Source organism: Notothenia rossii, assembly GCF_949606895.1.
Source record: "Notothenia rossii genome assembly, chromosome: 10".
In the NCBI taxonomy this organism is placed as follows: Eukaryota; Metazoa; Chordata; class Actinopteri; order Perciformes; family Nototheniidae; genus Notothenia; species Notothenia rossii.
In genome coordinates this window covers 25,052,529-25,078,663 of record NC_136908.1, presented here as the reverse complement: position 1 = coordinate 25,078,663, position 26,135 = coordinate 25,052,529, and the positions used below count along the sequence as shown (strand labels likewise).

Here is a 26,135-nt window from a genome sequence, read left to right as displayed (position 1 = left end):
ACGCTTCACTGTGTGGCGAGAGAGCCAAACACGGACAAAGTGTGTTGTCATGCGTAGAAATGGTGAATTACTGAGTTTAGGCACGTTAATAACGTTTTAATGAAGTTGACTACAGTATATTCATATTTGTCAGTGCTTTCATGTCAATTTGGCGAACATAAACATAAATGATCGTGGTGAAGATGATGATTAAATTAGGATTAAAAATCGGTAGTGAGAGCTGCTGAATTTCCTCCCGTCGGATGTGATATAAAAACAAATCGATTATTTTTGTAAACTCAAGTGGATGAAACTACATTTATAAGTGCATTCATGTCAATTCGGCGAACATATGATACATTAAATGATCGTGAGGATGATGATTTAAAAATCTTTTGTTTGAGCCGGTCTGCATTTCCTGATGAGAAAACAAACCTTAGCTTTTTGTAGTTGCAGTCAGTGGTGTAGTGGGCGTTGGACGCGGGGGTACCCCCACTCAGGGGCGTAGCTGGGGGGGGGGAGGTTAGGATGATTCCAAGGGCCCAGCACTGGGGGGGGGGCCCAGAGAACACTATTATTATCTTTTTATTAATATGGTTTTATTATTATCCTAAAGTAAGTTAATGTGAATGACTCAAAAGTATAATTGCCTGTATTAAAAAAAAACGTCCCAAAAGAAACAAACAGGTGCTTGTTACTCTGTTTGACAGAATGAGCACCCCTCCCTTCATTCATTGCATGGTATGGGCGCCTGAGCAATGGAGCAAGCGGAGCAGGTGCATCCCCACAATTGACCTTGGGGGAGCAAACGTGTGCTTTTGCACCCCCACTTTTTGATCATATGAAAAATATGACATTTCCCCCCCAATATATCACTGTAAACATAAGTGTGTAATTTCAATCGAATTAATAATACGCAATGAAAGAACTTGTGCTGATTATAGACACTTAATAGCGAGTTTTTAAGTTTCCAAAGATTGTGACCCCCCCCCGCATTTAGCTCACAATGGTTTGATCAACTGCCTCCCACCCACAGCAGTCCTGATGCAGGTAGGCTGAGTGTAAATCACCGCGAACAGTCTGTCATTGGTGGCAGACCTTTTCAGTAAGTTGTTCAAACAAAGAATATGTTAGACATGTCTTTACTTCTACCACTCAATACAATAAAACACATTTATAATCATCACCTTCTCTTCATTTTCGCTGCATTGAATTACAGGTCACTCTTTATGTTAGCTAGCGGTTAGCTGACGTTTGCTAGCTAGCTAGTAAGGTACAACTACCTGAAATGAAAATAAAAGAAATAAAAGAAGAATGAATTATAGAATGATAGAAGATAATATGATAGAAGCCCATCTCCTACTGTAACTAACCTGCACACTGTGTGTGTGTGTGTGTGTGTGTGTGTGTGTGTGTGTGTGTGTGTGTGTGTGTGTGTGTGTGTGTGTGTGTGTGTGTGTGTGTGTGTGTGTGTGTGTGTGTGTGTGTGTGTGTGTGTGTGTGTGTGTGTGTGTGTAGCCAGCCAGCCAACCAGGTAGAACATGGCAGAAAAAATTAAAAATCATGTATTCAACCCAGTTCAGTGTATTCATACGTGTATTGCTCTCCTGTGTAGAATGATGTGGTGGTGACAGTGCAGACTCAGGGAGGAGGCAGAGAAGGAGAGAAAGAGACACAAGAGTTACAGGTAATGGAAATATCAGTCAGCTTAAAGTGTAGGATAACATAACAAATTAAGACACAAATACTTGGATAATATATTCCCCCCTCTCTCCCTTTCTTTACAGAGTAGCATAAAGATTGTGTATTCAAACCAGTTCAGTGTACTCATAAGTGTATTGCTCTCCTTAATGTAGAATGATGTGGTGACTGTGCAGACTCAGGGAGGAGGCAGAGGAAGTGAGAAAGAGACCTAGGATAACATCCCTAGTCAAAAAATGCTATAGGAATCTCTATACGTTTTTGGAACCCTATAGGAATCCTTTAGGATCCCATAGGATTTTGAGACAGTTCTGTGCTCTATATTGCAGGAAATTGCACGTACAGGTGTTCATTAAATTAAAACAATTCTGCCATGGAGGTGGTCGTGCCTGACCCACTCCAAACCACCCCTTGCCTGCCAGTTACTAATCTTGCACCCCCACTTTCAACTATAACTAGGCGGCACAGCAGTGCACCAGCAGCTTGCAGCTTGAACAGACTGACAGGAAAATGTCCTCTACAGCTCATGAATCAGGAGCTCAGAAACGAAAGAAAAAACGTCAGCAAGAGGAAAATAATAAAAGAGGTCGACAGATAGTCACCAAGTATTTTCACAAGAAAGGTATTTATTCACAGAACTTGTTTTGAAGCCCATAACAGCTTAGCCAACATTTTGTGGCTGACGTTAGCTACCTGTTGCTATCAAAAATTAGATGAGTGTCGATGAGCCCAGTGAATTTGTATCCAGCAGCTATGCCCTTTTGCTATGGCTAGCTAACCTAACCTGTATAATGTTACATGCTAATCACATCTGCTCTAATGCACAGATGCGGCTTCAGGATCAGTACCCCTTCCCTCAGGCCGGTTCCCAGTTGAAGGAGAGGGAGGTAAAGCAGCAGGGCTTGGGGTTAACAAACAGATTTTAAATATGCTTACCATGCATTGAATAGAACTTTAGGTAATATTCACATTTAGTTACTCTAGTTCTTCCAGTAATTGCAATACCATTGACCACTGGCACATTAAATTGAGGTTGTTACAGTAGCTATAGCTAGATTTGAGCAATTGAAAAATATCTATACAAATGATTATTATTATTATTATTATTATTATTATTATTATTATTATTATAACAATTAAGAGATAGCTCGAGCTGTACTGTGTTATTACTATTATAGGGCATTTTATAAATTATGTACACTATGGATACTCTAGAGCCAGGGCCTTCGAGCAAGGCAGCCAACGAGGAGAGCAGAGGTGAAGAGGCAGAGGTACCAGTACAAGAAGAGGTCGAGGACCATGAAAGCAGCACAGATGAGGAGGAAGCAGCTATGGACAGTCAATGTCAGGGACAAAGTGAGGCTCCGACACAGGATGCCACAGATACTGAGCCACCTGTAGTGGTGTCTGAGGTAGAAAATCTGCTATCACTTGACCCAGGGTTGTTCCCAGCTAGGATGAGTGACAAGGACAGGGCAACTATTGTAAAGAAATTAGCAATGCGAGAAACAGATCAAGAAATTCCACATGATTCAAAGGGAAATAGATTTCCAGATTACTTGAAATACACCAAAGCAGATAAGGGTAGGGGAAAAGTGAAAAGGGACTGGTTGATTCACAGTGAAAGTGCAAATGCACTGTTCTGCATACCATGTGTTCTTTTCTCCAAGGAGCAAAAAATACCCTCTCTTAGTGCTTTGAGTAGTGACCAGGAATACAAGATGTGTGACGTCGAGTGGCGTCGCATGTATGATAAATTCCCAAGCCATGAAACAAGTAGGAATCACAGGGACTGTTATTTGCGATGGAAACACCTACAGTGTTCGGTTATGACTGCATGTGGCGTTGATCATCAGTTGCAGAGAGAGCTACAGTCTGAAATTGAGAAAAACAAAGCTATCTTGCAGAGACTCCTTGATGTCACTCTGCACTTGGCAACGAGGAATTTAGCTTTCCGAGGTAAAACGCATGCTTTGGGCGATGTCCACAATGGAAATTTTGTAGGTACGCTAGAACTTTTGTCACGATATGATCCACTCTTGAAAGACCACTTAGACAAAATCAGGACATCCAAAAAAGGAAGCCAGCTAACTCATTATCTGAGCCCAGACATCCAGAACGAGTTTATTGAATTGTGTGGGGGAAAGGTTTTAAAAACCATTCTGACGGAAAGGGAGGATGCCATATACTATGGAATCATTTGTGATGCAACGCCTGACATTTCCCACACCGAGCAAAATGTTGTGCTCATAAGATATGTACATTATAATGAAGACACAGGCGAATGGGAGATCACTGAAAGATTTATTGAATTCAAAGATTTCAACGGAAAAACAGGATGTGAAATAGCAGGCATGATGGAGAGTGTGCTTCTGGATCTAGGGATAGACATTAGTGATTGCAGGGGGCAAGGGTATGATAATGGGGCGAATATGTCAGGGAAAATCAAGGGAGTCCAAGCACAAATACTGAAAAAGAATAATCTTGCTACTTTCTCACCTTGTGCCTCCCACACGTTGAATCTGGTAGGCGTGCATGCTGCAGAATCGAGCCCTGAAGTATCCAACTTTTTTGGTTACATTAACCGCCTCTACACATTTGTAAGTGCCAGTCCATCTCGTTGGTCTATATACAAAAAGAAAACAGGTTGCTCTGTACATAGGCTATCTGACACTCGCTGGAGTGCGAGAATTGATGCTGTGAAACCTGTAGCAAAGCACCTACCTGGTGTCATTGAAGCCCTTGCTACCATACTGAGCTCATGCAGTCTCACAGGTGAGGCCAGATCTGAAGCTGTTGGTCTGAGGAACTACCTCATGTCATTTGATGCCATTGTCCTTCTCACCATTTGGGTGAAAGTATTGCAATCTATTGATGACAGAAATGTGATACTCCAGTCAGGGAAAATCTCAATAGAGGTGGAGGCAGGTAATGTTGCTGCACTAAGAGATGAGATGCAGACTCTCAGAAATGGATGGGATGCTATTCTGTCTGAGGCATCAATGGTAGCTAAGGAAATGGAGGTTCCACCTCATTTCAAAAAAGAACTTTGCCGTGAGAGGAGGAGGAAGAGGTTTCATGATGAAACTGCTGAAGGAACAGGTCAGGAGGATAGGCCAGAAACAACATTCCGTAACACTGTGTTTCTCACTGCCATGGACCAGATCATAAGTGACTTGGACACTCGGTTCCAAACAACAGCAAATATTGTTGAAGAATTTGCTGCCATACTTAAAATTGGGAAGTTGAGTGACAGTGTCATGGCTTCTGTGTGTCAGCCACTGAGGGAGAAATACTCACAGGATCTCACAGATCAGTTTGAGAGTGAGATAAAGCATCTCAATAAAATATTTTCTGCCACTTTCCCCCCTGATTGTAGCTCTCTTGATCTACTGAATGCAATATACAAGATGGAACTCCAGAGCATTTTTGGAGACGTTTGCATTGCCCTCAGAATTTTCTTGACGCTCCCAGTTACCGTAGCTGGTGGTGAAAGATCATTTAGTAAGTTGAAACTTATCAAGAGCTATTTAAGATCTACCATGTCGCAAGAGAGGTTGAACAGCCTTGCAATGTTATCGATTGAAAGCAAGCTGGCTCTGTCACTTGATTTCAAAGAGCTCGTAAAAGATTTTGCCACCAAGAAGGTCCGGCGATTGGCGTTCGGGATTTAGGAATAAAAATCCAGTCTATGACAGGATTGTGGGATGTTTCCCTATAGTAAGCTGACAGGCTACAGCCCACATTGTGAACAATTACTATCTGATGCATAGTCCTCTCGCACTACATTTTTCATTGTTTGCTGTAAGTGTGTTCATGTCCTGAGAGTTTATTGTTTTATAATTATGTTCAAATCTTCAGTTAATTTATACTTTTGTCCTTGTGTTGTTCAAATCTTAATTTAATAAGTCAAAGAATGTTGAGATTTTTTGTTTGTTCATTCCTGTATTGGGTGTAATTTTCAATTAAATAGACAGAAGATAAAGTTGATAGTCAGTGCATGTTGATTTCTTGCAGTCCATTACAGTTCATTAACTTCAACAGGGTTTTCGAGGTTGGGTTTCATCGTGTCGTTTTGGGGGTGGACGCAAGGTTCTGACCCCACCAGTATCCAAGAATCCTGAATTGTCCCCACCAATAACTCAACACTTGTCACTCGCGCCTCCTCGAATTACTTGCGCGTGTAACAGGTAGGGCTTTAGCACTCTGCTGAGAAAGGCAGCAACCCGGCCGCTACAGCAAAAAAGCTAGTGCTCTGCCCGCGACAGTTCAAAATCTGCTTCGTAAAAGGTATATCCAAGCAGGGAACGATTGTATACTACAGAGCACATCAAAATGTAAGTGTCTGTCAACCTAATAGTGTGCTTGAGTAGACTATTTGTGTTGGAGATGGGATTACAGAGAGACAGGACAAGTAACAGCTTTTGTATGTTGAGTATCAGAAAACATTGTCACAAGAATAGTGGAAAATATGCCTAGCTAGTGCAACTCAAGGTTGTTTGGTAGACTATTGCATTGGTCCATTCATTGAAGATGAACGCAATGCGACATCCTGAACTGGTGCTGAACTGCTGATCCGAATGTATAGGTAAAAACCATATTATGCGTTTTCATCAATAAATAAATGGCCACATTTTTTTTAGCGTGCGCGCTAATGCGCACTCGCATGGATTGGGGGCCCACAAATAGATTCTTTCATGGGGCCCAGAATTTCCAGCTACGCCCCTGCCCCCACTTATTTGAAGCATGATTTCTTTTTTTAATAGTCTAATACATCTAAAATCATTGCCAGTGTTATCAGTTGCAAGTGTGTGTTTGTTGTAATAATGACGAAAACATGATAGGCAGATTTCAAAGTAATTATAATAAAAACGTAGCTCAAGCATTGATGCAACTTGATTTGAAGCGTGTGTGTGTGAGGGGCAGAACTGTGTGTGTACGGTGACCAGGTGTCCCGCACTGTGCGGGACTGCACACACAGCATTTTTATTATTTGTCCCGCGTCCCACACATTGAGACTATGTCCCGCATTTGAGTGATAGTCGCGCAGAAAGGCCGGATCGGTTCGCTGACAGCCGGCACCGCCCTTTATTATTATGTTTTCTAAACGGCATCATGTAAGTTGCGCTGACAGGCGACACAGAGGTCCCCAAGCCCCCCCCCCCCCCCCCCCCCCGTTGACAGTTCACGAGCGCGTCCATAGTGTCTCCCGTCCACCCAGTAAAAACATCCCCACTACACCACTGGTTGTAGTAGTACACCAACATTTTACCACAATGTTGGGGAAATTAATGGATAAAATGCACGGATTATTATTATTATTATCATTATTCCCACTCCGATCGGGACACTAGGTCCACCGTTTCCCCGCAGCGAGGCTCCCCCCGTTGACAGTTTACGTGGGCTGGGCTGGGTGCAGTGGCGGACTGGCCATCGGGAGGAATCCCGATGGGCCGGTACCGAAGTGGGCCGGTCGGATAAGTCACTAGCACATCCCCCACTCCCCCCGTTGACAATTTACTAGTTGTACCGAAGTGGGCCGGTCGAGAGTCCCGGGCAGGTTTTTAGTCCCTGTCCACCACTGGCTACATGACCGTATGATCGCCCATATTGACGCACCTAATTCCTAAACTTCTAACAGATACAAAATAAACCGATCCTTCAGCCTCATATGAGCTCTCAGACACGTTCAAAATTAAACTGTCATCGCTGTCTGAGCTTGCTGCTGTGTGCGCCATCGTGCGTTTACATGCAGATGCTGGGATCCTGAACGGTGCAGCTGGAGCGCTGTGCCCGCAATGACGTCACCCATAATTTGGCGGGACTTGAAGAATCCCCGAGAAGATCCAGGAAATGGTCAACATTGAAGGGCAGATTAATGATTATCAAAGTACAAATATCCAAAATCAGTTCAGTAACGGTTTTCAAGGGGACAATATTTACTCAAATTGATGGGTTTGGATGATGGGGGAAAATCGTGTCACAGGCTCTTTAAATCACCATGTGTTCCTTTGCCAGGAATACATTGAAATGTGAAAGTTGACAAATAAGTAATGTTGCTTGTTAACCTCTTAACCTTTTGAAGGACTGAGGAGTCCAGATCTGTCTTACTCTGCTTCAGCCTGTCTGGATCCCCTTAAGGAAACTTTAAACTATATATATATATATATATATATATATATATATATATTTAAGCAATAGCTCACGACAGACCGCTTCGCGTCGGGCCGAACCACGCCCCTTAGCTGTGATATAATGAGCATATACCACGGCCTGAAGTGAGCTATTGCTTTTATAAAACGGTTACCAAGTGTGGCAATATGAAAGAAAAATATACACTCTAATTTAAATATTTTTTCTTAGTAAATAATGATGTTCAAAATAAAATAGTCCCTCCGTTGCCTTCTGCACAAAACATAGTGCAAGGTGGTTGCTATGCAACAACACTAACAGCGAGCGAACATATTAGACAGAGAGCGTTGATCCATTATTTGGCTGTTTATTTACATTAATGTGTATGTTGCTGTTTATTGTGCATCCACTGAAAACCTGTCCAGCATCAGTAGCATGGCTTACGTGGTCACTTGTATAGGTTGAGGTTGTTCTAGGCTGTTGCTTGGCGTGGCGAGAATATTGCTCCACTTTCTCCGGTCCCCGAGATTGGGCTTCCAGTAGCTCTGGAGAGAGCTTTCGCACCTGTGGCCACTAACGGTCATAATTTCTCTGCTTTCTTTGTTTCAAGACCCGCATCAGAAAGCTTTTGAATGGTGGTACTTTTCCAGTTGGTTTACCTGCTCTTCACGTAGCTCTGCATGTCGTAGTTTAGGTGCTTTTTTTTTCTGGAGATAGGCACTGCTCAATCCACTCCTCCATATAGTAAGACCCCCCCGGAGGTCGAATTTAATCTTAAATGTTTCCATTTTATGCTTTGTAAGTTTGTTTCGTAACGGAAGAAATTTAAATTTATTTATAAAACTGACAAGTCAAATCAAGCAATCTGATTTGTCAATAGCGTTTTTGCGGACCTCTTTGATTACAGATTTGAAAACATTGTTGCTTGCTTTAAAAGTAGCACAATTGATTATGTCAAACCTTCGAAAGTATCTAGATATCCCTGCCCTAATGCCAAAGGAACTGCACACTGAATATGTTTTGCCGTTTGATGTCTATGTCTGGACCGCTGCGTCAAAAAGGAGGGCTTCTGCCCCGTTACTTCTCCGCTGCTTTCTTGTTCCAGTATGAAAAGCAAACTGCACCAACGGTATACTGTTTTTCTCAGACGCGGAGGGATACTGACTTGTTGTGAAAAGTTACTTACAATTCTACCCGTGGTATACGCTCAGTATATCACGGCTAAGAACCAATCAGATTGCTTGATTTGACTTGTCCGTTTTATAAATATATATATATACTGGACCAGAGAAAGAGACAGATCTGGACTACTCAGTCCTTCAAAAGGTTATTAGATGTTAACAAGCAACATTACTATTCTATAATATATATATATATATATAGTAATTTTGCTTGTATATGTGTAAATATATATATATACATACAGTTATAGCCAATTATGATATTATACTCAGTGGCGGCTGGCCCATAGGGGGCGATAAGGCGCAGCCCTCCCATATATATATATATATTTATATAATATACGTATATATATGGGAGGGCGGCGCATTATATAATATTATATATATATTATATAAATATATATATTGGAAGGCTGCGCCTTATCACCCCCTATGGTCCAGCCGCCACTGAGTATAATATAATAATTGGCTATAACTGTACCGACGCACGGCTTAGTTACTGACCACTCTACCAGAACGTTCTGAATCGAAGGCAGAATGCGGAGAAGACTTTTAGAACTGCAACAAAGGATGAACCAGAACTTGGACCGCATTTTGGACCATTCTGAAGAACGTCAAAATCCTCAACAGGACGGAGAAAGCCTTGTGCAAAGGTAGCCTAGGTCATGCTAATAACAGATCATTTGAGCTAATCAAATTTCCATAAACAGAACACATATGGAGCTAACTCTGGGTCTGAGGTTTTGATACTGCACTTTGAAAAGTACAATGATTAATTCAAATTAAAAATAGGTATTTGAAAAGTGTGATGGAAACTTCTGTATCAATGGAGACTCAGAGAGACACGGGTAGAGGAACTTTGATGGCAACACTGATGGTTTATTTGGTGCATCGGCCGGAGAATTCACAAGAAATGTGCTGAAGATCTCTACCCCAGACCCATGTATTTAGCTAGTTCTGAGAAAATAATCAACATTGTGCATAACAAGATAAAGCACAATAACACCTCTATCAGCTGACGCCAACAGGCAGGAACAGGGAGACAAAACACTGAGAGCACAGCAGCCAAGGCTGCAGGTGCCTCTGCTCCTGTTCCTTGTGTCCCCTTGTCAGTGTTAGTTAATTTTACTTTTGTCCTACTACCTCGCCTGCTGTTAGAATAAAGCTCGCTTTTTGTTTGGACCTGGATATCTGCCTCCCTGTCTCTGTACTGCACTTGGCTCCTAGATATACGTATGTATATATGGGTTTTTACCATGGACTGTATATATAAATCAGTACATGTAATATATATAAATTCAACACTGGAATCAAGCGAAGATTAATATTCTTGCATGAAATTAGTTATTTGTCTTCACTTAATTATACGTTAAATACATTTAATTCAAGCTAATATACATGAGCTAGTTAGTGCTCTTACCTGTGTGCCTCCTTCAAACAGCATTATAACCGGACTGTATCTTAAAACGATAAGTACCAGTTATAGCTACTTGATTTTAGATAAACAATTCAAAAGACAAAATAAACTAAATGTATTGAAAGACTAATTTTTATTTTAAGGTGCCTTTTCTTTAAACCTTCAGATGTGAGATATTAGTTATGCAGTAGAATTGACAATAAAAAAATGCTGAGCAACTTTATTTGAGTTAACTTTATATTTCTTATTGTCTAAAAACCATTTATTACGCTAATTTCCCCCCCTCTCATATTCACAGTGTGTACCAATTGAGACTGTATTTCCCGTCAGGTGTCATCTCTCGAACCGGAGTACTGTTTTGGATGAAGCGGCTCCAGCACAAACATTACAACATCCATCAGATTCCCCAATAGTAGGTGTAGCAGTACGTACAGCAAGTTGCATTACATAGATTGTTTTGAACACACCTTCAAAATAGCATTGTGATTATATTACTGGATGGAAACTGAAAGCATTAATAAACATTAATAAACGACATAACAGAAAGTATGAATAACAATAATGAAGTTGTGACTGTAGATATGTTTATACTTTATATTATTTACTGTAAATGTTTAATTTAGATTGAATTATTATGATTATTCTTTATTCTTTCTATCTATCTATCTATCTATCTAAATCTCACAATGGGGTAGGCTAAAGGAATTTTTCATCAACAGATTGCTTTAGTCTGGCTTAACTCTTCACTGATTGGTTGCACACACTTTAAATGTACTGGCTATGCAAAAAAGAAGGTGGGGCTCATTATCATATTAAAAAACGCCCGTTTTAAACTGGCGAATAGTGGCACTTTGGGCTTTCCATAAAGGGGGGCGAAATAGCGTGTATGTAATTACATTGCAAATACTGATTTGAGCCCCACCACTGTATGGGTTAGCCCTACAATAAAAAAAAAGAGAAAAGGCAGGTCTTTTCGATTTTTGGCTTTTGGTTTAAACGAAAAATCAAACTGACAAAACGTAAATGGACCCGACTTTTATACCATTTTATATTATATCATCAAATTATTATTACCTGTCCATTCATATGATTTTACTGTTGGAGTCGGTTGAGGTGGAGCTTACTTATTTTTATATTTTGTATTGAAATGCAAATAATATAATTACATTCTGTAAATAATGAGAAATGCTGTCACATTAACCCGAAGTCTAAAGTTACACTTCCACAATGTTTGTTTTGCAAATCCAATAAAATGATTTGCATGAAAAAGGACTTAAAGAAAATGTCAATAGTTGCAGAGAGTACCTCCTCCTCCTCTGGTACCCTTCCTTGATGTTGAACACATTCAAGAAACTGTTCTAATGTTTGCAGGGCTGTATTTATTTATTTTATCATGAGCTTTAAACATGCTGAGCGAGACTTAACCTGAACTGCTTTCAGACACACTTCAACTGTCCAGGTTCTTCTGGTTTCTCACAAATACTTTTGTGAGGGTCTTCACAGGATGCATCAAACCAACACATCACGTGTGCTGCTCTGCCTCTCTCCCCCATCCTCGCACAATCCTCTCCATCAGGATTGACCTCTTTATAGTTGTCTGGCTCAGCTCCGCACCAAAACTTCAAACTGAGATATTTGGAATAGAAAGACGTGCTTTAATTAAAGTGATGACTTTGATATTAGAAATTGACAAAAAAGAGTCTTAACAACAATCAAACCTGTTGTCCAGTGGTGATCCGTCTGTCCACAGCCATGTGTCCTCTGTCTTTGAGTCCGTCAGTCCGATCCAGAACTTGTCCTCATCTGCAGTCATTTCACCTCTCACTTTCTGCTCCAGGAATTCCTGGACAGCAAAAACAAATATGTTGAATAACTTTTCTGTGCTAACTACTGCAGAAACAAAGTGGTGAATCGTGACCCTGCAGCAGTGTGTTATACCTGCTCCTCTCTGCTCTCTATCTTAACCAAATCTCCTCTGTGATGTCTGCATTCATTTCTGCTCCTTGACCATGTTGCTTTATTGGTGGAGAAATAATAGCATTTCCCTCCATAACGCTCCCAGCCGACTGGACATTTTGTACATGAGTCCCCTTTAAAAAGATCAGAGCAAAGTCTTTATTCAGGTGATACACATATGTTTTATGTGTGTGACAATCTGTCACTTCATCATCAGAAGATGCAAAACATGTGAGAAAGTAAATCCATCACTGACTTTTTACTTCAGGACACTTTGACTCCAGTTTGCATGGTTTTACTGCAGAGAATCTCTCTGTGAAAAAGATAAAAAAAGATTTCACCTCATCAGAGGTGTCTCTTAGTTGAGAACCTGAACAGAGATCAAAACTCTTCCATGGTTCACTCAGTCGAGAAGAGACACAAAGATGAATATTTAACAGAACAATATGAGTGTTAAAACAATTGAAAGAGATCTGGATGTGGACAAAGTTTACCTGTGAGGTTTTTTATCTCAGCGTCACGCTCATCTATCATCTTTTGGAGAATCGTATAGTTTGTAGAGTACACTATCCATCAGAGGCAAAACATTCCAAGGTCAATATAGGGTGAAGGTTATTATTTTAGAGATATAAGTAATGATAATATGTGAGTGTTATTACAAAATGAGTTAAAACAACCTTTGAGATTATTTTCCACAGCCCGAAGATTTTCTTTGGTTTGGTTGTTTTTATACACTGATTGTTAAAAAAGAGAAATAAAGTATGGTTTGTAGAATAGTAGTAATCATTCCAATTTAGAGCGAGGATTATCATAAGGACAGATCAAGGTAATAATTGAAATAAAAAGGAGAAGAGAGCAAACTCACAGGTTAGTACGAGGGCGATGAGAGAAGCTGCAAGGAGAACGCTGAGAACAAACACAGCCGCTCTCTCTGAGGTGACTCTACATCGTGGACCTGACTCAGATTGCTGTTGAGTATCTGTTGAGGAGAACAAGAGAGAGACATGTCTTTACATTAAGTTAAATATTCCTTGTTACTATTCCCATTTCCAGTTTTTCACCCCCTTTGCCTGTGTTTACTCCCTGTCTTTGTGTTTTCCCTCCTGTGTGATGGTGAGATTCTTTACACCTGATGCCCTTCTGTCTTAGCATGCCCTCCCCACCTTTGGGAAAGTGTGATATTTATGAACATTTCCCCTAGATTTGTACTCCCATTTAAAGCCTCACAAATATGTATCTGTTATGACATCTGTTACAAATAATAGTATGATAATAAATCCTAGTCATTTTCTTGACCTTATTTTCTCTCTCTTTCTTATTTGAAGACTTTTATTTTTCTGAATATTGTTGTTCTTTGTCTTTTATTTTGTATGCCCTTTAACCATATTATCTTTTGAAAGGCAAAGAAAAACAGTTTTGCTCCTTGTGTGTTTGTTTTCAGGAACTTATAAGACGCTATATCAGTAAAACCTTAATTCACATGTTCACACCCTACTGCCTGGTTCAAAAAACAGTTTCCTTTTTAGGACATTTTATAAAAATGCAGTCCATTACAGAGCATATTTTCATTATCTCAATTATCACTCCAAAAATCTGAAAAATACTTTCAACAGTCACAAAACAAATCTAAAATGCTCTATAAATCACGCAATAAAAACCTTAAGAATATAGATCTGGAAGATTTGATGTGAGTACTGCCGACGTGGACATATCTGGTTAGAAAGTATATGAATAAAATAAGACATTGCATTTCTAGCTTGTAATTTCAATACATATAATTGGCAAATATCAATGACAATTTATTTTTATGTCTTAGTGGGGAAGGCTCTCCCCGCCTGCTTCCAGCGCTGTATGGGGATTACTGCGCACCACGTTTCCCAGGTCCCTAAGGAGCATACGATACGATACAATATTACTTTATTTGTCAGATCAAGTCTGAAATTTGACTTGCGTCACAGCGGCTCCATGTCCAACATCAACAGACAAGTATCCAGACACAATACATGAAACACAAACAACAAACATTTAACATAACAGCACAATCAGTGAGAGAAAAGCTGCTCAAAGAGCCTTCAGCGTGCATTTGATCTGGGATTTAGCTCTGTATTTACTGTGAGGATTGACTGATGCACGAAGGAGTGCTTCAGTCTGACTTTATTGAATCGTGGGACCCTGTATCTCCGATTAGATGGTAGCAGTTCATATTCACTGTTCAGAACATGGTTTGGGTCAGAGATTATTTTTGTTGGACAGCCTCACTAGGTTGTTATGATAGGCTGAGTCATAGAGTCTCTGACAGGGCTGACCAACAATCTTTGAGCAGATTTTTAACAGGTGGAGCAGTTTTGATTCTAAAGCTGCTGACAAACATTTGTACCAGGTAGTATTGCAATACTGCAGAATAGACATGATCACAGATGTAAAGGACAACAGAAGAATTTCTCTGCTCGCCCCAAAAGACCTAAGACGGCGGAGAAAATAAATTCTTTGTTTTGTCCTTTTGCACAGATATTCAATGTGATCCTTCCATGACAGCAGATGGTCAATCATTACACCCAAGTATTTATATGAAACTTCCTGCTTGATTTCATATGTATGGATGACAATGGGGACTTTATAGGAGTCAGATGGTGAGCCAAAAATGATTTCCTCAGTTTTCTTGGTGTTGATCTCAAGAGCATTGCTATCAGTCCACTCAACCACCTGATTTACAGCCTGTTGGTGCAGCTCAGGGTCGTCTGTGTTACTTAGCAGAGATATTATTGCAGTATCATGAGAGTACTTAATGATGACTTGATTTGGTGTGTTGGTACGACAATCATCAGAGAGTAAAGAGCACAGCTGAACTCACACAGCCCTGGGGGGCCCCTACATTGGTTGTGATGGCAGATGACAGGGTTTTGTTAACCTTCACAAGTTGCTCTCTACTAGTGAGGAAAGCAGCATACCAGTAAATCGGGTATGGATTTACGTCCATTTTGGCCATTTTAGACACCAAGATGTCTGCTTGTATTGTGTTGAATGCTGATGAGAAGTCTAGGAAGAGGGCTCTTGCATAGGTGTTGCGTTTATCTAAATGTTTAGTGATGATGTGAACCAGAGTGGCCACAGCATCTTCCGTGCCGCACCCTTGTTTATAGGCAAATTGGTATGGATCCAGTTTGTCTTGTGTTGTACTGATAAGAAATCGGAGCAGAATTCTTTCTAGTGATTTCATAATCACTGAGGTGAGGGCTATTGGTCTGTAGTCCTTCTGTTCTTTTGGGCATGGAATTTTGGGCAGCAGTTTGATGCATGGGAATTGTAAGTGCATTATATCCAAGGGCTTCAGATACAGCTTACTGACCCACAGTCAAAGCAAGCAGCAAAGCTGTTTTCAATGATAGCGCCTTCAGGGAGGAGAGCTCCAGAGGCTCAAATGGTTCTGTAACCAAAGCCTCTAGCACCAACGGCAGATCTCATTGTGGGGTGGAGACATGCACCACTGGCTGGATAGTCTATATAATATTGTCAGACAGTCCACCTCCTCCCAGCCTGTCCCTCTCAAGAGCCAAGCCTGGAGAGGTTGACCCAGAGTGGGTGTGGCGGCTCAATTTCCAGTTCAGTTTGAGTCGCCGTGAGGCTAAGCTTGGCTATAAACTGTAACGCGTTTTCGAAGAGAAAGTCCATACTGAAGCAAGATAGTTTTAGGATATTTAATAAACAAAATCAAAACACAGTAACTATGGACGAAACAGTCAACAGAAAAAATGACAGCACAAGCTCACCCTCTGTCATCCGCACTCGACATGAAACAGGTGACTTATATAGACAAACCACACCCATGTGACGATTACCAATTACCAATTACAATTATTAAGTGCTCAACAAACAAATAAAAGTGACGTAAACAAATAATAATAATAATAATAATAATACAAATAATGAACTTGGGCTAAGTAGCATTATGGCACCTACAGTCGGTAACGCCCCTATTGCACCTGCTTCCTGAGACAGCGCCCCCCAGAACTGAGGAACTGTCCAGGGCTGGCCCACCACAATTTGTGTCACTTCTGCACACCACGGCGCCGAGCGGCGACCTGGGGCTAACAGAATGACTGACAATTCATTGGAAGCGGTGGAAAGCTTTCTTGGCCATGGCTCGTGCGCAAACACGATTGTCGCGATTGTCCTGCAGAGCCAGGGAAAACCATAGGGTACAGTGGTTGTTGCGCTGGTTGGCGAACAGTTTCGCCTCCGCTTTCCCGAACTGGGCCCAGATTTGCTTCTCCACCCCCGGGATGAGGTGGGCCTTCAGAGATAACACATTCTCTGAGGCCCACAACCACAGGCTCTCCGCTGTGCTCAACAAGGTGGCAGAGCGGACTCTGCCCTGCCTGTTGATGTAAGCCACTGTGGTGCGGTTGTCGCTCCTCACCAGCACATGTTTGCCCTGTAGTAAGGGTTTGAAGTGCTGTAGGACCAGTACTACTGCCCGTAGTTCTAGAACAGGGATGGGCAACTTGTATGGTGGTGGTGGCCACATAATGTATGTACTGGCCACCAGGGGGCCGCAGATTCACTTGGAACACACACAAACACAAATTCCATGTATTATATGTAATTATTAGGGCCGGGACTCGATTAAAAAAATGCATCTAATTAATTAGAGGCTTTGTAATTAATTATTCGAAATTAATCGCATTTTTAATCACATATAAATATTTGACCTGAGAACAGTGAGAAGCAATTTTTTTCACATGGATTTTAGTATACCATTGAATAATGACTGAATACATAAGCTTAAGCAACAAAACATTGTTAATTTTTTTTCAAGGTGGTACTTAACCAAGACCAACAGAAGAGTGCAATTTTTGCCATAAAGTGTAGCAATAGCATATTTAGGAATATAATACATTTCAGAGATTCAGGTAGCCTATAGGTAGGTAGACCTTCTGTAAACTATAACACTTTGTTTTTTAAGTAAAACACAATACTTTCAAGTGTCACGATTCTCATGTTATGTCACGTTTATAGTTTTGTAGGTTTGGGTGTTTTTGCTGTTTTCCATGTCATGTTTTCCTTTGGGTTATTGTCTGGTCCTTTTCCCTGTGTTTTTCCTCTTGTCATTAGTTTCCCTGGTGTGTCTAATTGTCTGATTATGTTCACCTGGGCCCCTGTGTTTTCTCCTCCCTCCTCACCTGTGTCTTGTTGTGTGAGTAGTCTTGTGTGTATTTAAGTTCTGAGTTTTCTGTCTGTCTTGGTCGGTTCGTCTTGTTCCCTGACTAGTTCTGCGGTGAGTGTTCTGTTTTGTCATTGTATATATATATATCATAGCCTTGAAATAAAGGAATTGTCAGTTTATATCTGCATTTGGGTCCTGCTTGTTTCACAAACCGTGACATCAAGTACATTCAGAACATTGGAAACCCTGACTATTAGAAAACATCTCTCTGTTGCTTCAGAGGCCATAACAGAGTTTGTTGATTTACCAACAGTTGATTTAAAAAATCTAATACATTTCAGTCCAACTCTCTCAATAACCTTGGCCAAAACAATAAACAGTTCAACATAAAGTGCCAGTTGCACCAACAACATAATAAATAGTTCAACATAAAGTGTACCATTTAAAATAAAATAAAAAAGTGCCAGTGATTGACCTCAATCCCTCCTATTCTTCCAATATCCTGATGAAAAATAAAATCTCTCTGTTGCATAGGCCACTGTTTGATCAATGTGAATTGGGTGTGGGTCCTTGTACTCCGAGCCGGGCTAACGTCCACGCTAGCTTCCACGCTAGCTGCTATATGTTTTGCATTGAGGTGATACTTGAGGCTTGATGTGCCGCGGTGATATGCGAATTCCTTTTTGCATAATTTGCAAACAACCGTGATCTTATCGACGCTTCCATCCGTCCGTTTTTTAAAACAAAATGTCCCATCCACGGGGCCAACCAAAGCGGTCTCATCAGCTTCTTCGTTCATGTTTGGCTATTGTTCACTGTGGTTTGTTGTCTGAAGTCATGAACGTTAGTTGGTGTTACAGTATAATCGGTACCCCTGAAACTCATCCAGTGAGAAACGTTCCGCGGTGCAAAAATAAGTGCGATTAAAATGCGTACATTTTTTAACGCGTTAATTTTTGTGTAATTAATTCATCTTAATTAACGCGTTAAAGTCCCGGCCCTAGTAATTATTAACAAATATACTAAGTCTGACATCTTCATTGACATTTTTCAATCTTTCAAGGAACATCCTCTAATAAGCTCACTAAACAAATATCCGTTCACAGACATTTTATTACATTTTTACAAGTGGCATGTTTGCATTGAACAAGTTATTTAACAGTGGAATAAAACTATTTTAAACTATTGGAAAGCACGGAAAATGTGTGTGCATTGAGATGAACCATTAAGATGACATAAACATCAAGTCATGAACACTAACCCAGACATTAGTTGTCTAACTTGAACCTAAGACACTTGTAGCCTGTCTCTGCTAACGCACAATAAGGGGAATGTCAACACAGGCACCTGTCAACCCGCACTCTGCTGTTCCTCAGCGCCGCTCCCCCTCCTTCCCGCTGAAATTATGAGTGAAAAGCGTATAGTAATAATAGATAACACGGCAGGGTCCGTGTCACTTTTATTTTTAATCTGATTTCAAATAAACAAAGTCTTGGTTTAAGTCCCCGCCATTTGCCCATCCCTGCTCTAGAAGTTTGATGTGCCGAGTTTCTGTCAGAGGCCAGCCACCACCTATAGCTCTCTCTAGGCATGTCCCCCCCATCCTGTCACGGTCATCTGTGAACACCGTGACGTAGGAGGTCACCCGCCCCAGTGGAGTTCCCCTCAGCAAATGCTTTGGCCGGTGGACTTCCACGGATTCCGGACACGGAAGTGACCGACCACGAGGTGAAGTGCTCATCATCTTCCTCTCCGGCCAACGGAGCCATCCGCACAGCTGGGATGGCGAACGTAAATGGCGTCGCATTGGCCATATCCTGGTCCCCCATCTCCACCACCTCGAGCTCAGCCTGGTCGTCAGTGTCATCGGCATGCGGTGAGACGTAGTGGGTCTTGAAATGGTCCCACCGGTGCTGGCGTCTGAGCCGTGGGAGCGCTCGGCAGGCAGTGCAGGACGGTGATGGCCCCAGGCACTCAAAACAGAGCTGGTGGGGATCGGCGCCCGCTATCAAGCCAGGGCATGAAGGACAGGCACGGGTCTCTTGCAGTGGCGACTCCATGGAGGTAAGATGCTTTCCTTCTTTCACTTGCTTTTCGAAATGTTTCTTTTTCTCTCTCCGATGTTGTCTCGCTCGCTGAAGAGAAAAGGATGACAGTCAGGAGGTGTAGCTGCCTTATATACTGTGAGCCTGCGCGCACATTCAGGTAGGCTTGCCCTGATTGGCCGGCTACGTTTATACGGTTGTTGGTTGTTCCTAGAGTCTCTAAAAGTACAATGGGAGCCAGATCCTTTTCTTATCAAGCTCCACTTTTGTGGAATCAGCTTCCAGTTTGTGTTCGGGCGGCAGACAGCCTATCCGTTTTTAAGAGTACACTTAAGACCTTCCTTTTTGATAAAGCTTAATTATCAAAATAATCTAACAAGAGTGCATTGACGTAGACACGTTGTGCCTCTTCACCTATACATTTTAGTTTCTTATTCTTTTTCCTTACTGATGGTATGAAATTTGGTGGTGTGTGTAGACGGTGGAAGCAGGGAGAGGCATATACGTGCCTTGATCCCTGCCGAGTCGACGCACAGCTGTTGATTGGTGTCAGTGCCAAAAACACTTTTTAGGAGCAATGCGCTCATGGTATAGATGTGGCGCATACATCTTAGTTCCTACTCTTTTCCCTCATCCTATCCTAAGGGAGTGCATGTACGTAGACACATTGTGCCTCTCCACCTCTGTTCCTTCTTACTTGCTACCCTTTTCCCTCAATCTATCCTAAGGGAGTGCATGTACGTAGACACGTTGTGCCTCTCCACCTCTGTTCCTTACTTCTTACTTGCTACGCCCTTTTTCTCAACCTATCCTAAGGGAGTGCATGTATGTAGACACGTTAGTTTTGCTGCTATAGGCTTAGTTTGTCGGGGGACACCTTACTTCTTCCTTCTGTCTGTCTGTGTACTCTCATGTTCCGAATAACCCAGCTTCCCCCAAATTTCTTTTTGGTGTCCTGAGTCGTGGCTGATCCTGTTGCTGCGGTCCTGTGTCCTGGGTCCTCTATCTTGAGTTCTGGATCTGAGTCCTGGACTTCGAGTCGTGGCTGAACCTGTCACTGTGGTCCTGTCTGACTCTCATCATACTACCTCCCTGATGGCTCCCACAGGATTGTTGACCTCCTCGTGGATTCATCTTCTTATTATAGACACATGCATTTCCAAACATTTGGTATACCTATACTGTAAAATGTATTATCTCTTCGATTTACACACGGCATCTATTGCACGTCTGTCCGTCCTGGGAGAGGGATCCCTCCTCTGTTGCTCTCCCTGAGGTTTCTCCCATGTTGCCCTTTAAACTATGGGTTTTCTCTGGAAGTTATTCCTTGTACGATGTGAGGGTCTAAGGACAGAGGGTGTCGTATTGCCATACTGATATTCTGTACAAACTGTGAAGTCCACTGAGACAAATGCAACCTTTGTGATATTGGGCTATATAAATAAACATTGATTGATTGATACAACTTCAGCGTGTGAACGCTCGCGTATCATTTATGAGAGTACCCACAGAGTTCAGTAGAGGGCGGAGCCTGTGTGAGATAGAACCTCTTTGTAAAAATCATAATACATCATAAAGGTTCCTACCCTATTATGCCTGATACTACACGTATATGATTCTGTTTTCTTCAAGTTTGTATCTTCCTGGTCGAATGCACTTATTGTAAGTCGCTTTGGATAAAAGTGTTAGCTAAATGCAATGTAATGTAATGTAATAAAAATGTAGAGGTTTTCTTTCAAATAGTCTGAAGAAATAAATCTTACGGAAGCAGAAACATTTGACCATGAAACATTGTTTTTGTCCCTGTGTTGTTTTGTATTAAAGAACTTTTGAAGATGCTGTTGACACCCTGGGGCGTTTTTTTAATGACTTGTTTTAAATATTTGTTTGATGTTGCGGAAGTCTGACTATTTTTCAGACTGTGGAAGTTGGCTTTTTGTCCAAGTATTCGTACTTCGACAAATATGAATAGACACGTCTAAATTACTTAATTGGAATGTTCACTCAGCCAGGAAAGATACAACTGAAAACATGAGAAAAAGAACCTTGACTCAATAGTATGAGGACTCAAATGCACAACCCAGAGACAAAAAAGGTTTGAAGAAAATAATCTTTACTTGAAAAAACAAAATCCCTCTTTCAGAGGATATAAAAAATGTTCAGAAGTAAAGCGCTGACATGGAGGATAAAAAGGCAAAACACTGAGTCTCTTAAACGACGGCCTTATTTTCCCGGATTCGAAGGATACATCTGATGTATCCTTCGCGGTCTACCATATCCCAGGGTGCAATGCGCGCAGGGAAGAGTGAGTTTTTTTCTCCCTAGCAGAGTGGATTTAAAAGCAGCATCAAGCGGAGTATTGGGTTTTAACTTACTTTAAATTAACGTCACACACGTCAAACCCAAGGGGCATTAAAACGTACATTTTCGTTAAATAATACAGATGTGTAGCTGATGTTTGCTTTATTTATTTCTCTGACATTTTGCAATGTTTTACTGTTTACTTTGGGACAACATTACAACCTTTGTATTCAGCTCATGCTGCTTTGAGGTAGGGCAACAAAATAAGCCTATTTTCAATATTTCCACCAGATTTGATCATCTTTTATTTAGGTTAAAGTGTATTTACTGTATCCTAATTCCATAATAATTAGACAATCAAAAATAGACAGCAGCCTTTTGCTTGATGTTTGTTTGTGCAGTGATGTCAAAGGGATGCAAGTGTGACTGTCATTTAACCTCTTTAGTCTTTAAAAAAACAATCAGTACATAATTTTAAATGATCCTTTAAGGATTGTTTGTCTGAAATGCTTTGAGTTACATTTTGCAATAATACTTTTGCAACCCTGTTTAATATGATTAATTCACTTGTTTTTTTTCCTCTTGTTTTTCTCTGTAATTAGGACAATTCTGGAGAAATTGATCTGCTGGAGAAGGACCCCTAATCTGAAAAGTGCACAACGGATCCTCAGGACCGAGCTGCCATCCACCTGGACCCCCCGAGGTGCTGGAGAAATGGATCTGCTGGAGAAGGACCCCTAACCCCAGCGGATCATCAGGACAGAGCTGCCATCCACCTGGACACCCCGTGGTGCTGAAGAAAGCTAAACGGCGATCAGGAACATCCTCCACCCAGACCTCTGCTTACTGCACTCCTAAAGACTTGTGTCTTAGTTTCAGAATTTGATTTTGTATGTGTCCTTTCTTTTAATAGATATTTAACGATTATAGCTTGAGTCTGATTCCCCAAACAGCTGCTTCTATACTTGCTGCACATATAATACAAATAAACAGCTCGATAAACACACTTTTGCTGATATTTGTTTTACTGTTTGTGATGTTAAATAACATTGATTTCCTCTGTCTCAATGATGAAAGTTATAATAATAGAAGACATGAAGCTGCAGAGAGAGGATGGATATATTCTTACCTCTACTTTTTGATTAGATGAAAATACAAAATTAAATTAAAATTGTAATTGTTAAACACATTGTTTATTTCATTTACTGAGGTTTTAACCATTATTTACAACATGTGTACATAAGCAGTGGAATAATAGGATATCTATAGGTCATTAAACTGTCTTCAGTTTAATTTTATTAATACAAAAAATAAGTAATAGAACATGTTTAATTGTGTATTTCAGCAGAGCAGGGGGGTCACGGTGCTGCTGGACCTGGAGGTGCTGACCTGGTGTCAATGGGACATCATCTGGGCAGGTTTAGGGGAAGAAGGAGAATATAAACTGTTATAATCACAGATTAGAACACTAATATTGTTAAGAATCAATCTATACAACATGCTTTTGTTCATTTAAAAATACATATTGTTTTAGCTACAGAAAAATTAAGACTTGTTATTTTATATATGAAATAATATGATTAAATTACATCAGCTATATATAATTTACTTGTTAACTCACTAATGTAGGCCTACCATTACTGGGGGCTAAAGGAACAGCTTCATCTTATTTACCTGGCCATGGTCCTCTTTATTTCATCGCCGTCGGTGATCTCCAACAAATGGTTAAAGTAAAAAAGTCAATGGAAAGTTTCTGGATCCTTTTCAGCTGAGTTAGCTTGTAAGCTAATTATAATGCTAGCAGGCTGCTGGAGCATTTATTCTACATCCATGGAGCAGCGCAACCGAACAGCGCGTATCACGTGACATAAATACGAAGCGCTCCGTAGGCTAGACCGTCTCATTTCGTAGGACGCTCGGTCCAGCCTACCCGGTCTACGTGGTCTGGGTCCTCCGTGGACCGCGTTGCCTAGGCTGCGTACTCCGAAGGGTGCAGCCCCTGATTTGAGACACGTCCATGGTGAGTACAAAATAAAACAGGAAGTAGAACATAAACTAAACCAGTGGTTCTCAAACTTTTCCTGTCAGGCCCCCCCTTTGGAGAAAAAAAAATGTCGGGCCCCCCCAACACAAGTCAGGCTCAGTGGCCAACACAAATAGTCGGGGTGCTGTGGGGTAGCTTGACGTTTCATAGAGGGTGCTCAAACATTTAGGGTTTCCCATTAATGTACCGGTCGCAACAGTGGAATTTTCTACTGCAACAATCCCCACGCATATACACAGTGTGACAGTTACAATGAAGGCTCGAGGCATATAGGTGTAAGCAGGGGTAAAGTGCTATTTTTATAGGTGGTGTGTGGACCTCACATAGGGGGGTACGGGGGCATACTCCCCCAAGAAGATTTATTTTTAAATATTGAAGTTAAATGCATCAATCTGGTGCACTTTGAGAGCAAAATAAAGAGATCTATGTATACATCTCTCAACACCCATTTGAAACAGAACTGTAAACAGATTGACTATTTCTTTATGGATATTTTACAAATCACCCTTTTAAACTTTATTCTTGTTTTACTAATAATAATTTTACTAAATAATTGTTTACATTAATGGTGACCAAAACATTTGAGACCCACTGAGATAACACTGACAGAGTCCTTTAGCTCACTGAGTCTCTCAATCTGACAGGAGAGGACTCTCCTCCACTTTGTTGTTGAAAAAACTCCTTATATCTGTTAGCGTAGCTCGCTAGCACCAGAAGCTAACAACAACGATCTCCGGTACCGGTGCGCTCTCTCTCTCTCTCTCGCTCGCGCACGCACACAAAATGGCTCGTTCCACACACACATAGAGCCGAGCTTTAATGAAACACAGAGACCCAGACGTAATAGTACTGTATCATATTATTTTCGAATCAATAATTTTTCAAATTATGAATTTATTTTTTATTTATTTTTTAATAACCATTTTTCCTCCTGGTCTCTCGCGCCCCCCCTGTCATGCCTCTGTGCCCCCCACTTTGAGAACCATTGAACTAAACTAACATGAAACATGATGAACATGACAATCACAAACATGACAAAACTAACATATTTGACGGGACACAACAAACAGGAAGCAAGTCAAACAGATGACTTAACACTTATATCCTTTCCTCTTGTTCAGTTCCTTATTCTTTTCTAAAACTTGTCTTTTTTTCATCAACACATTTTACAGTCACTTACTAAACCCTGACATGAAAGTCCTCTCTACATTTAGTGATGTTTTTTTTCTTCTTTATAACAAAAGTGTAAAAATGTAACCCTAACCTTCCAAATACAGTATTATTTTCATTTTTTTTTACAGCATTAATAAAGTCCAAACATGGAGGGTTTTTAAACTGACACATCAGGATGCAATATTTTTATTTTACTTAAGTACTGTAGGAATACACATTCTACCAAGCAAATGTATAATTTCTTTACTGTAATATTTACTATATTTATTTTTGTAAACAACCAAATCTTTCTTAAGGTACGAGCTGTTTGTTTGTTTTGTTTAATATATGTTTTGTTTGTTTCAAGGACTGAGCCCTTAACTGTAAGATTTAGATGATAAGTAGATACACAGTTTTATTCAGACATTTTGTGGCAGTTGCATTCTGACTCAACTGACTGGAGGTTACTTTCCTGTTCACCTTTCTTATTTATAAAATAGTTTTTGACCACTCACCAGGAAGCTCTTTGGATGGCTGCTTCTTCACAATCCTGACTTCAGAGTAAGTGGTTTCATGCGGTGAGGAAACGCTGCCTGCAACACAAACCACAAAACAACCCAACTTTCTGTTAAATGAGCTCTGAATATATACACATTTCACTCAAATGACAGAAACACATGTGTCTTTTCTTTTTTAGAAAAGGTAGGTTTTTGTTTTTAGGAATAGGTAGATAGATAATTAGATAGATAATTATAGGACTCACCATGAGTATTTCCATTGTCTCTTTTGAACCTTAAATCAGAGTACAACACTTCAGCTTCAGGCATTTTATCGCTGTGATCATCAGTGTCTTTAGGGAACTAAAGGAACGCTTCACTGCACACTGTTAAATTAAGAAAATGCTGGGGGAGGGCTTTATACAGAGTTCCTCAAAATCTAACAAATGTTATATGAGTTATTGGTTTGTATTTTACTGCCAGCTAAATAAATAAATGATTTGATTTTAATTGTTTAGTCAAGATAACTTCATTACAATTATAATTGTGAACATTTTTGTTAATTT

At 40.6% G+C, this 26,135-nt stretch overlaps 2 protein-coding genes and 1 long non-coding RNA gene across 3 annotated transcripts; 1 reads left to right on the top strand and 2 right to left on the bottom strand.

Moving 5' to 3' along the window:
* Positions 1-1,614: 1,614 nt before the first annotated feature.
* LOC307022731 (zinc finger MYM-type protein 1-like) lies at positions 1,615-7,709 on the top strand (the record flags this gene model as incomplete). Its single annotated transcript, XM_079655623.1, has 4 exons — positions 1,615-1,666; positions 2,508-2,567; positions 2,896-4,455; positions 7,699-7,709. The coding sequence occupies exons 3-4, from the start codon at positions 3,012-3,014 to the stop codon at positions 7,707-7,709; spliced, it is 1,455 nt and encodes a 484-aa protein (XP_079511749.1). The 5' UTR covers positions 1,615-1,666; positions 2,508-2,567; positions 2,896-3,011.
* Positions 7,710-10,528: 2,819 nt separating this feature from the next.
* LOC307021816 (hepatic lectin-like) lies at positions 10,529-25,918 on the bottom strand. Its single transcript, XM_079654286.1, has 9 exons — positions 25,836-25,918; positions 25,588-25,665; positions 13,232-13,345; positions 13,044-13,100; positions 12,861-12,932; positions 12,623-12,679; positions 12,349-12,500; positions 12,129-12,253; positions 10,529-12,036 (listed from the first exon to the last, which is right to left on the bottom strand). Exons 1-9 carry the CDS (start codon positions 25,897-25,899, stop codon positions 11,847-11,849), a joined length of 909 nt encoding a protein of 302 aa, XP_079510412.1. The 5' UTR covers positions 25,900-25,918; the 3' UTR covers positions 10,529-11,846.
* Positions 23,048-23,875, bottom strand: LOC307021817. The gene is made up of 2 exons (XR_013803251.1): positions 23,551-23,875; positions 23,048-23,286 (listed from the first exon to the last, which is right to left on the bottom strand). It is a non-coding gene; the product is annotated as an uncharacterized lncRNA (long non-coding RNA).
* Positions 25,919-26,135: the final 217 nt, after the last annotated feature.

Excerpts from the sequence above, each read along its gene's own strand:
- LOC307021816 (XM_079654286.1), bottom strand. The coding sequence starts at position 25,899 with ATGCCTGAAGCTGAAGTGTTGTACTCTGATTTAAGGTTCAAAAGAGAC. Across the intron at positions 25,666-25,835 it reads AGACAATGGAAATACTCATG|GCAGCGTTTCCTCACCGCAT; the intron begins GTGAGTCCTATA and ends TTTGTGTTGCAG. Across the intron at positions 13,346-25,587 it reads GCCATCCAAAGAGCTTCCTG|ATACTCAACAGCAATCTGAG; the intron begins GTGAGTGGTCAA and ends TCTCCTCAACAG.